This window comes from Dendrobates tinctorius, unplaced genomic scaffold (genome assembly GCF_039654945.1).
Source record: "Dendrobates tinctorius isolate UK_male_01 unplaced genomic scaffold, ASM3965494v1 ptg000224l, whole genome shotgun sequence".
In the NCBI taxonomy this organism is placed as follows: domain Eukaryota; kingdom Metazoa; phylum Chordata; class Amphibia; order Anura; family Dendrobatidae; genus Dendrobates; species Dendrobates tinctorius.
In genome coordinates, this window is record NW_027361891.1 from 1187357 (window position 1) to 1200355 (window position 12999).

Genomic DNA, 12999 nt, shown 5'->3' on the forward strand with positions numbered 1-12999 from the left:
ATGTGTGGAGAATACCAGGCACTGCTCATCACCTGCCCAATACAATCCCAACAGTGAAACATGGTGGTGGCAGTATCATGCTATGGGGGTGTTTTTCAGCTGCAGGGACAGGATGACTGGTTGCAATTGAAGGAAACATTAAAGCAGCCAAGTACAGAGATATCCTAGATGAAAACCTCTTCCAGAGTGCTCTGGACCTCAGACTTGGCCGAAGGTTTACCTTCCAACAAGACAATGACCCTAAGCACACAGCTAAAATAAAAAAGAAGTGGCTTCAGAACAACTCTGTGACCATTCTTGACTGGCCCAGCCAGAGCCCTGACCTAAACCCAATTGAGCATCTCTGGAGAAACCTGAAAATGGCTGTCCACCAACGTTAACCATCCAAACCTGATGGAACTGGAGAGGATCTGCAAGGAAGAATGGCAGAGGATCCCCAAATCCAAGTATGAAAAACTTGTTGCATCATTCCCAAGAAGACTCATGGCTGAACTAGCTGAAAAGGGTGCTTCTACTCAATACTGAGCAAAGGGTCTGAATACTTATGACCATGTGATATTTCAGTTTTTCTTTTTTTTAATAAATTTGCAAAAATTTCCGCATTTCTGTTTTTTTTTCAGTCAAGATGGGGTACACCCCATTAATGAGAAAAAAATGAACTTTTTTTGAATTTACCAAATGGCTGCAATGAAACAAAGAGAGAAAAATGTAAAGAAAAGGACACAGAGCCCTGACCGCAAGCCATGGAACACCTTGGGGATGATCTACAATAGAGATTATAAAATAAGCCCTCTTATTGTATTTCAGTGTATGACTTCTCCAAGGTTCTTCAAGATGAATGGACAAAGAATCCCACAGACATACTCCAAAGACTTGTGGAAAGCCTTTCCACAACAGTAGAAGCTGTTACAGCTGCAAATGGGGTCATAGTAACTGTGGATTTGGAATGGGATACCATAAAAGCTGCTCTAGTTTTAATGTTTAGGTGTTCCAATAATTGTATCCATATACTATGGACCGGAACATAGAACAATTCCACATATCAACCATTTTGACAGCTCATTAAATCCTATTTTCATTTCTTATTATACATGACACCAATGAATAGATGCATTTTAGAATTTCCTTTGCAAAAACATTCCTGCTTGTGCACTTTAATTTTCACCTTCAAATATCTGTAATGTAATGAAACCAGAGGGATTTTCCTTTCAGAGAACAGTCTAAAAATATTTTTATCTGCAACTATTTCACACTAGATACCTTTTATGAGATCTTTAAAAAAATAAAAATAAATAAATTATATATATGCCATGAATGGCTAAGTTGGCTCAAACCATTATGTACCTAGATATAACTGCTATTCTGACATTTTACAGTACATCTGTCATCAGATACAAACTGTATACATTAATAAATAGGTTTATAGATCTAATATGGCTGGTATACTTTGAAAATTCATGTCACAATGGCTGCAAAATCATGATATTTAAGTGTTTGTGCCAACTGAGCCATTCATGTCATAACCATAGTATATGTGGGCCAGGTGGAATGACAATAAGACTAAACTTTCAAAAAGGATCATACATCTTTTGTGGCATAGATCTTTATAGTATGTACACCAATCTATAAAGTGGGCAGTTGTAATGAATTCTGGAGACAGATAAGTTTTATAACATTCTACACTTGCAAAAAAATGGCAAAAGCAGGAATATTATTCTGGTAATTTTTATGGTACCTAAAAAAGAGAAAACCTTGCAATATAGTTTTAAAGATGAACAGATAAAACACTGTTGTCTAGTTTTAATTTTTTTTTTTTTATCCCGCAATTTTTCACGAACTTTAAATACACAAATGAATCAGCATTCACTAGCTGTAAGACAAAGGTAGCAAAAATTTGGGATATCAAAATTCTCAATTTTTGGTTTCTATGGGGTATTGATCAAATGAAGATGTTAGCTGGTTGAAAACTACTTAAGGATATCCACCAAAGTTTCCTAGTTCAATGCCCATTTTAACATACAGATACTTGTAACTTAAAGTATGTTTATGCAGTGCAATGAGTGGCAAAAATAAAATCTGACATAAAAATGTCTGTCCAACAAAATACTTGATTAGTAGGTTAAGAATAAAACAGCATTTAAAAAATATCTCCATTTATCTTGTATCCCCGTTTTACAGCAGTTTTTTTCTCAGCACTAAAACTTGGACAATTAAAGAATTACAAAGTAATGAATTGAAAGCTCTTATAGAGTTTCGGTGACTTTGTTCCTTCCCTTAGACAAGAAGTGGAGAGATGGTGGTAGTACAAATTAAGTGGTCAAGGCAGTATCTTCATTTCTGAGATCCAGATAAACTGAAGGGACTGAATCTGAACCTAAGAAACACAACTGCTTTTTGAGGTAGAATTTCATGTTGGTTGCGGTTTAATCCTCTTCAGATTCATGTGAGGAGGCCTCTTCTGTTTTAGCCTGTAAGAAAAAGTAAAATGATTGAAAATAACTAAATTTACCATTCATGATTCAAAATAGAAAACTGAAAGAGATACAGACAGCAAAAAAAAAATTGGTGGCGTCAGTTGTTAAAAAATTAGTACCTCTGATTACTGAGGTTTACTTCCCTTGAATGAGGGTCATTCAATGGTCGTTTGGCTTCATGCACCTAATGTGACACTGTTAAAAACATACCATTGATCTGTAGTGGAACAGCGGGTGTTCTATGATAGAAACTCTACAATGGAATATGACATAGAACCATCATTATGAAATAGAGTGAGACAGATATATGGAGCATCAGGCTGACAGGTATCAGGGCGCTGGTAATAGTAATCCGATGCTGCTCCTGTCGGGTGCCTCTAGAGAGGATATAAACATGGGAAGCAGGGTAACCCGATCGCAGGGGAGCGCAAAGGAAAGGGAGAAGCTTGAAAGGTTTTCTTCTTTATTAAGTTCCACTACGTCTTCATCAGCTTGCTACCTGATGAAGACAGAGGTTATCCGTTGAAACGCGTAGTGGAACTTAATAAAGAAGAAAACATTTCAAGCTTCTCCCTTTCCTTTGTGCTCCCCTGCTTCCCACTGAACCATCATTAGGCCCACTGTTTTGTGTCTCTACATTGTATTCCTGTACCATGTTGGAACAGTAAATTATCTGGGTAAGGTCTGCCGTGGGTTCACTTGTCTTTTACATATATGTACGTATATATATATATATATATATATATATATATTGTGAAAGACAAGTGAACTCACTACAGACCTTACTCAGATAATTTATTGTTCCAAGTGGAAAGTATGACAGACAGCACTGCTGATGTTTTCCTTTAGTATGGCTAATATATATATATATATATATATATATATATATATATATATATATATATATATATATATATATGAATCAGCACTCCAGATTTAGCAAAAAATGTAAGAGTGGACTTTATTAGGCCCACATGGCGTGGTGCAATGTTTCGGCTTCAAAGGCCTTTTTCAAGCAGTGAACATACAAGTGAATACAAGCACATAAATAGGTGCATGAGATATATTTATATATATACAATGTATATATTATTATTATTTATTTATATAGCACCATTGATTCCATGGTGCTGTACATGAGAAGGGGTTAGGCCTGTTTCACACTTCAGTTTTTTGTTTCAGTCAAAATCCACCAAAATGGCTTAAAGCGGATCCGTTGCTAAAGTGATGTGAACGGATGCCACCGGACCGGTTTTTTTACGGATCCGATGAATGAAGAATTTTAAAGCAACCGTAGCCCAGGGAGGAGAGAGAGAGAGAGAATTTTTTCCGTCCGCCAGAAATGATTTCAGGGTTAAATTGCCGGCTGACTTTCTTCCTGCGCACTCTAAAATGCGGATCCTGCAGCAAAAAAAAGTTGCATGGTCCGTCCGGCCATGTCGGCGGACAGAAAAAATTTGGCGGATCCGCAAAAAAACGGATCCAACGGATGGCCATCCGTCAAGATCGGCCGCTAATGCATCTCAATGGGGAAAAAAACGGATCCGCCAAAAAAATGGCGCATCCGTTTTTTTTGAAAAACGGCGGATTTTGACTGATGGTCAAGAACGGAAGTGTGAAACAGGCCTTACATGCAAATTACAGATATCACTTACAGTAAACAAACTATTGCAGCCATTTGGTAAATTCAAAAAAGTTAATTTTTTTCCTCATCAATGTACACTCCTCTGCACTTCATCTTGAGTGAAAAAAACAGAAATGTAGAAATTTTTGCAAATTTATTAAAAAAGAAAAACTGAAATATCACATGGTCATAAGTATTCAGACCCTTTGCTCAGACACTCGCATGTTCTACTCCATTGGAGTCCAGCTGTGCTTAATTAAACTGATAAGACTTGATTTGTAAAGGCATACACCTCACCCCACAGAGCTTGTCAGACCAAATGAGAATCATGAAGTCAAAGGAACTGGCCAAGGAGCTCAGAGACAGAATTGTGGCAAGGCACAGATCTGGCCAAGGTTACAAAATAATTTCTGCAGTACTCAAGGTTCCTAACAGCACAGTGGCCTCCATAAACCTTAAATGGAAGAACACTGTGGGGGCATTGTATCTCAGTGCTCGCTCAGGTTTTGTGTGTCACTTGCCTGCTTCGCCTTTGCTTTGTCTGGAGACCCCCTGCAGCAGTTGGACCCCTTTTGTGCGTCTTCTTTAAGCCAGGACTTCCCCCCAGCTTCTCGGGACTTCATGTCTGTATTTTACCCTATTCCTTGCACTGATTACTTGAGACCAGCTGAAATGGCTGAAGTTATAATGAACACTCAACCCATGGACGAAATCGGCTTAAGTAATCGCAAAGATTCTTATCAGATCTTCCCAGACCCTTCAGACTTTGAATGATAAATACAACCCACTATGGAAACAATATATCTGTCAAACAGGCTCAACACCAAGTGGGGGAGCAGAAAGCAGAAAGATAGAAATGCGGACACTCCCAAATTAAATCCTTGTATTCACAGAAAAGAGAGGAGTTAAGGTCCAAAATACATAAAAAGGTATAGATTTATTACAAAAATTACATAATTCACAAACAGTAAGAAATCACCAATAGAAAGTACTGTAGATTTACATTTTCAGCGAGGAGATCAGATAGACATCCCAAGTGTCAACCAGACAATACCACATACATTATATGATAAAGTGCTTAGTTAATTGTAACTAAATCAATGGGAAGGTACACCAGGAGAAAGGGTGAGAAGTATACTTAAGTACAAGACATCAATACTTCCAGGGTCCAGTGCACTGTAACCGTAAATACCCCCTAAGTCCTGGTTATCTTACCCATAATGTGGCTGTATCTGGGTCCACACCTTGCATGCGCCCACCATTTTCCTCCCGGAAGAAAACGCCGATTACCGGGATCGGGGAATGCAGGAGGGTCCATGGACCCTGGAGGTACCGTGGAGGCTCGGGGGACCCCATGTGTATCTCCTCTGATGTGCTAGATCATATCAGAGGAGAGAGAAATTAAATGGGAAATCTGACTTTTTATATTTTTTTGCGGTCGCCGTTATTCTGTGAAAAACGGTGGTCGTAACACTGGAGTCGGTAAAAAACGATCCAAATCATGTTCTCTGGGGTCTCAACTACCCCCAGAAGTCGAAACCCCAGAGAAAATTCTGACCCTGGAGCGTGCTATAACCTTATTTCTCACTGCTGTTAAAAAGCGGTGCTGAGAAATAAGTATCCTTAACTGCCGCCGTTAAAAGGTGTATCAGCTGTCGGTAAGGGGTTAAACAAAGATTGTTTACACAATTGTCCCTACCTGTTTTCTCAGGATGAGTACATACATATATAATGGCACAAAATAATATCTATATAGGCAGAGTCTCATTTATATAACGCAAAATATAACATACATGGGACAAAAAAAGTAGGGCAAACAGATCAAAAAATGGAATCAATAAGTGCATAACCCCAATTTTAATCTTAGTAAAATAAGTAACAATGGTCAGATATACACTGACAGGCACCTAAGGAAGCCACTGTCAGTGGTGACACCTGTGAGGCACTTCTCTGCCACAGGTTTTCTGACTATATGTGAGTCTTGGACCGTATTGCCAAATGTATTAGCGCTATCTTTTTTCAAGCAGTTAGAAACCTTTTGCCTTATCACCTACAGTAGCAAGTAAAACTTTGGGCACTCCTGGTCAAAATTAATGTTCTTGTGAACAGTTAAGTAAGTTGAAGATGAAATGATCTATAAAAGATAAGTTAAAGATGACACATTTCTTTTGCATTTTAGGCAAAAAATACATATATATTGTAATTTTTCACATTTTAAAAATGAAAAAAAAAAAGAAAAATAGGAAGATACAAAAGTTTTAGAACCTTGGTTAGTGCCTAGTAGCACTCCTTTTTAAAAGTTATAATAAATATATGTACTGTGACAAAACGAATCCAGATATGGTTGTAATACACTTTGGTGGTTCATTCAAAGCATTTCAAAGCCTATGACTTCTTCAGGAAATTACCACAGAGACATGTGAAGACAGTGCTGTTACATCATTTATATACATTCAAAATTCAAAAACGGCGCCAAAAGACCTTCTGACATGTAACATATAGTGTCAACGTTCATGGAGCAATAATACATATAATAAAGTTATTTTCAACATATGTATATACAGATGATATAGTTATTTAAATAAACCAATATGATAAAATTTCATTCATTTTTCAGAATCCAGAAGAAAAAAGAAAATAAAGAATTTATACGAAAAAACAGGGCAAGAACCTACTTGAAGATGTGAAATAATCCCCATTCATCGTCCCATCTACCTATGCCACGCTTTCAATCACAGGAATATTACCTGAAAATTTATTATATGCGTATATAAAGTTAATTTCCACCATTAGATATATAGCTATTAGTGTATATTTAACTCACACCATCAGCACAACCATTATGCAATCAGTATAATTCATCCTATCAACTTAATTTTTATGAACTCTCAGTTGAGCACAATCAATTTGTTAGTAGGTCCAGAGCACTCTGGAAGAGGTTTACATTCAGGATATCTCAGTACTTGGCTGCATTCATGTTTCCTTCAATTGCAACCATTCGTCCTGTCCCCCATAGCATGATGCTGCCACCACCATGTTTCACTGTTGGGATTGTACTGGGCAGGTGATGAGCAGTGCCTGGCATTCTCCACACATACCGCTTAGAATTATCACCAAAAAGTTCTATCTTCTTCTCATCAGACCACAGAATCTTATTTCTCATAGTCTGTGTTCTGCCTTCTTCCACGTATGACGCTGTGTGGATTCCAGCATACGGCTAAACCATTCATCCACTCCCAGTAACAAGATTGTATGGGTGCTTAAGTCTATATTTATTGGGATGATATGGACAACAATGGGAGATGATAACAGATGGTAAATACAGTAGTAGATGAGATCAGGGATTGTTGTACAAAGGTGTAGATGATATCAGAGATTGTTGAACACAATTATGGATGATTCAGGTAAAAACAGAATCTGCTTGTTATAAGCAGTGGTTTTGCAGAGAGCTAAGCTCATGTGAGCTACTCAGAAGACCGGCTGAAATGGTTACATGTTGTTGACCAGGGAAGGAAGAAGGGTGGTTCTGAACAGGTAACCATTTAGGAAAACAGAAGATTCCAAACATATGAATAAGAGAAGGGCAACTACTGTATGACACTTACTGGCAATAGCTGGAACAGCCCTTAAAATTATCTTGCTGCCCAGAATGGGCAGAACAGTCATGGAGTCATTCATTTGTTTTGTAGCAAACTCTATGTGGGCTTTCATATGTCTGGCACTGAGGAGAGGCTTCCGTCGGGCCACTCTGCCATAAAGGCCTGACTGGTGGAGGGCTGCAGTGCTAGTTGACTTTGCAGAACTTTTTCCCATCTCCCTACTGCATCTGTGGAGCTCAGTCACAGTGATCAGTGGGTTCTTCTTTATCTCTCTCACCAAGGCTCTTTTCCCACGATTGCTCAGTTTGGCTGGACGGCCAGGTCTAGGAAGACTTCTGGTGGTCCCAAACTTCTTCCATTTAAGGATTATGGAGGCCATTGTGCTCTTAGGAACCTTGAGTATGACAGAAATTCTTTTGTAACCTTGGCCAGATCTGTCCCTTGCCACAATTCTGTCTCTGAGCTCCTTGGCCAGTTTCTTTGGCCTCATGATTCTCATTTGTTCTGATATGCACTGCGAGCTGTGAGGTCTTATATAGACAAATGTGTGCCTTTACTAATCAAGTCCTATCAGTTTAATTAAACAGCTGGACTTCAATGAAGGAGTAGAACGATCTCAAGGAGGATCACAAGGAAATGGACAGCATGTGACTTAAATATGAGTGTCTGAGCAAAGGGTCTGAATACTTATGACCATGTCATATTTCAGTTTTTCTTTAATAAATTTGAAAAAAATTCTACATTTCTGATGGGGTGCAGAGTATATACATTAATGAGAAAAATATGAACTTTTTTGAATTTACCTAATGGCTGCAATTAAACAAAGTGATTATTTTAAAGAGGTCTGCATACTTTCCGTACCCACTGTGTATATATAGATATATACAGTATATATATATATATATATATATATATATACTAGCTGAAGAGCCCGGCGCTGCCCGGGCATAGTAACTAACTGTGGTTAGTTATAGCAAATTATAATTATCCTCCATCCCATAGTCCCGTGCCCATATACCCATCATAAATATCCACGATCCCATAGACCCGTGCCCATATACCCATCATACATATCCTCCATCCCATAGTCCCATGCCCATATACCCATCATACATATTCTCCATCCCATAGTCCCATGCCCATATACCCATCATACATATTCTCCATCCCATAGTCCCATGCCCATATACCCATCATACATATTCACCATCCCATAGTCGAGTGCCTATATACCCATCACACATTCTTCATCTCATAGTCCCATGCCCATATACCCATCATACATATCCGCCATCCCATAGCCCCGTGCCCATATACCCATCATACATATCCGCCATCCCATAGTCCCGTGCCCATATACCCATCATACATATCCTCCATCCCATAGTCCAGTGCCCATATACCCATCACACATCCTCCATCCCATAGTCCCGTGCCCATATACATATCCGCCATCCCATAGTCCCGTGCCCATATACCCATCACACATCCTCATCCCATAGGCCCGTGCCCATATACCCATCATACATATCCTCCATCCCATAGTCCCATGCCCATATACCCATCATACATATCCTCCATCCCATAGTCCCGTGCCCATATACCAATTATACATATCCGCCATCCCATAGTCAAGTGCCCATATATCAATCACACATCCTTCATCTCATAGTCCCATGCCCATATACCCATCATACATATCCTCCATCCCATAGTCCCATGCCTATATACCCATCATACATATCCGCCATCCCATAGTCCCGTGCCCATATACCCATCATACATATCCTCCATCCCATAGTCCAGTGCCCATATACCCATCACACATCCTCCATCCCATAGTCCCGTGCCCATATACATATCCGCCATCCCATAGTCCCGTGCCCATATACCCATCCTACATATCCTCCATCCCATAGTGCCATGCACCCATCATACATATCCTCCATCCCATAGTCCCATGCCCATATACCCATCATACATATTCGCCATCCCATAGTCGAGTGCCCATATACCCATCACAAATCCTTCATCTCATAGTCCCATGCCCATATACCCATCATACATATCCTCTATCCCATAGTCCCGTGCCCATATACCCATCATACATATCCGCCATCCCATAGTCCCATGCCCATATACCCATCATACATATCCTCCATCCCATAGTCCAGTGCCTATATACCCATCACACATCCTCCATCCCATAGTCAACCATTATGACATCATAATGAGCGGCGGGGCTTGCAACCTATGATGACATCAGCGTCGCCATGGCAACCATTGTGACATCATAATGAGGGGCGGGGCTTGATACGCACAGTTTCCCCATTATGCAAATAGGGGCATTATGACATCATAATGAGGGGCAGGGCTTGACACGCACACACTTTTTCCCCCAGTATGTAGATAGGGGCAAAATTGTTTGGTGAATTGGAACGCGCTGGGTTAAAATTTTGCCTCACAACATAGCTTAGGACGCTCTCAGGGTCCAGATGTGTGACTGTGCCAAATTTTGTGGCTGTAGCTGCGACGGTGCGGATGCCTATCCCGGACATACACACATACATACACACATACATACACACTTTGAGCTTTATATATTACTAGCTGAAGAGCCCGGCGCTGCCCGGGCATAGTAACTAACTGTGGTTAGTTATAGAAAATTATAATTATCCTCCATCCCATAGTCCCGTGCCCATATACCCATCATACATATCCACGATCCCATAGGCCCGTGCCCATATACCCATCATACATATCCTCCATCCCATAGTCGAGTCCCTATATACCCATCACACATCCTCCATCCCATAGTCCCATGCCCATATACCCATCATACATATTCTCCATCCCATAGTCCCATGCCCATATACCCATCATACATATTCTCATCTCATAGTCCCATGCCCATATACCCATCATACATATTCGCCATCCCATAGTTGAGTGCCCATATACCCATCACACATCCCTCATCTCAGTCCCATGCCCATATACCCATAATACATATCCTCCATCCCATAGTCCCATGTCCATATACCCATCATACATATCCGCCATCTCATAGTCCCGTGCCCATATACCCATCATACATACCCTCCATCCCATAGTCCAGTGCCCATATACCCATCACACATCCTCCATCCCATAGTCCCGTGCCCATATACATATCCGCCATCCCATAGTTCCGTGCCCATATACCCATCATACATATCCTCCATCCCATAGTCCAGTGCCCATATACCCATCACACATCCTCCATCCCATAGTCCCGTGGCCATATACATATCCGCCATCCCATAGTCCCGTGCCCATATACCCATCATACATATCCTCCATCCCATAGTCTCATGCCCATATACCTGTCATACATATCCTCCATCCCATAGTCCGGTGCCCATATACTCATCACACATCCTCCATTCCATAGTCAACCATTATGACATCATAATGAGCAGCGGCGGGGCTTGCAACCTATGATGACATCACCGTCGCCATGGCAACCATTGTGACATCATAATGAGGGGCGGGGCTTGACACGCACACACTGCTTCCCCAGTATGCAAATAGGGGCATTGTGACATCATAATGAGGGGCGGGGCTTGACACACACACACTTTTCCCCCCAGTATGTAGATAGGGGCAAAATTGTTTGGTGAATTGGAACATGCGGGGTTAAAATTTCGCCTCACAACATAGCTTAGGACGCTCTCGGGGTCCAGACGTGTGACTGTGCCAAATTTTGTGGCTGTAGCTGCGACGGTGCGGATGCCTATCCCGGACATACACACATACACACACACATACATACATACACACATACATACACACTTTGAGCTTTATATATTAGATATACTGTATATATATATATATATATATATATATATATATATATATATATTACAGCTTTGGAAAAAATTAAGAGACCACTGCAAAATTTTCAGTTTGTCTGATTTTTCTCTTTATAGGTATATTTTTGAGTAAATGTAAATTGTTCTTTATTCTATAAACTACTGACAACATGTCTTCGAATTTCCAAGCACTAAATTTTGTATTTATTTTCAGAAAATGAGAAATGGTCAAAAGAACAAAAAAAATGCAGTGCTTGCAGACCTCAAATAATGCTAAGAAAACAAGTTCATAAACATTTAGAAACAATAATACTACTGTTTTAACTCAGGAAGAGTTCAGAAATCAATGTTTTGTGGAATAACCATGAATTTTCATCACAGCTTTCATGGCATGCTTTTCACCAGTCTTTCACACTGCTTTTGGGTGACCTTATGCCACTCGCCTGAGCAGAAAGAATCAACTGTTTTTCCAGGATAACCTTTTATGCGGCTTCCTTCACAAGGATTAACATGCCCAATTCCAGCCTTGCTGAAGCATCCACAGATCATTACTGATCCTCCACGAAATTTCACAGTGGGTGCAAGACACTGTGCATTGTACGCCTCTCCAGGTCTCCGCCTAACTATTAGATGACCAGGTGTTGGGCAAAGCTGAATATTAGACTCATCAGAGAAGATTACCTTACTCAAGTCCTCTATGGTCCAATCCTTATGGCCTTTGGAAAACTTCAGCCTGGCTATTCTTTGCTTCTCATTGATGAAAGGCTGTTTTCTAGCTTTACATGACTTAAGCCCTGCCTCTAGGAGCCTGTTAAAAACTGGTCTTGCCATGCACTTCCCCCAAGCTGCCATTTGCCATTCCTTTTGTAGGTCACTTGATGTCATCCTGGGGTTGCTGAGTGACATTCGAATAAGATGACGGTCATCCCGGTCAGTGGAGAGTCGTTTTCACCCTCTGCCAGTTTTTAGCTTTGTTGTCCTCAATGTTTGCTGCTTGATATTGTTGTAATGGACTGCCGTCTTAGAAATTTTAAGGATGGAGGCAACATGACGCTCACTGTATCCCTCTGCTAGTAAAGCCAGAATTGAGCCCTTCTTTTCCTCACTCAAGACTTTTTTCAACTTCTTTGGCATGGTTAAAAGTTATTTTTTCATTCCTTTTACTTTTGGGATATTACTAGCACTTGTTTTGCCATCCAGCTTGTCCTACTGCAAGAGGATTATGAACACCACAGCAGGGTTTTTTTATGCATTCCTTTGTTAAATATAATCTGGTTCAGGTGATTACCTAATCAGAAGCACATTAAGTAGAATGAGGTGTACTCTGGTTGAAATTCAACTGACACTGGAATGGAATGACTGTCAGACATGTAGAGAAGCTGATTTTAATAAAACTGTGCAGTGGTCTCTTAATTTTTTCCATAGCTGTATATATGTGTATATATAGA

General features: G+C 40.1%; 1 protein-coding gene across 1 annotated transcript in view; it reads right to left on the minus strand.

Moving 5' to 3' along the window:
* Positions 1–740: 740 nt before the first annotated feature.
* Positions 741–12999, minus strand: part of HMGA2 (high mobility group AT-hook 2) — a 298926-nt gene continuing 286667 nt past the window's right edge. Inside the window, exon 5 of the mRNA XM_073555428.1 lies at positions 741–2468. Coding sequence (XP_073411529.1) covers positions 2424–2468 — 45 coding nt within the window. The 3' untranslated portion in view covers positions 741–2423. The remainder of the gene's footprint in view (positions 2469–12999) is intronic.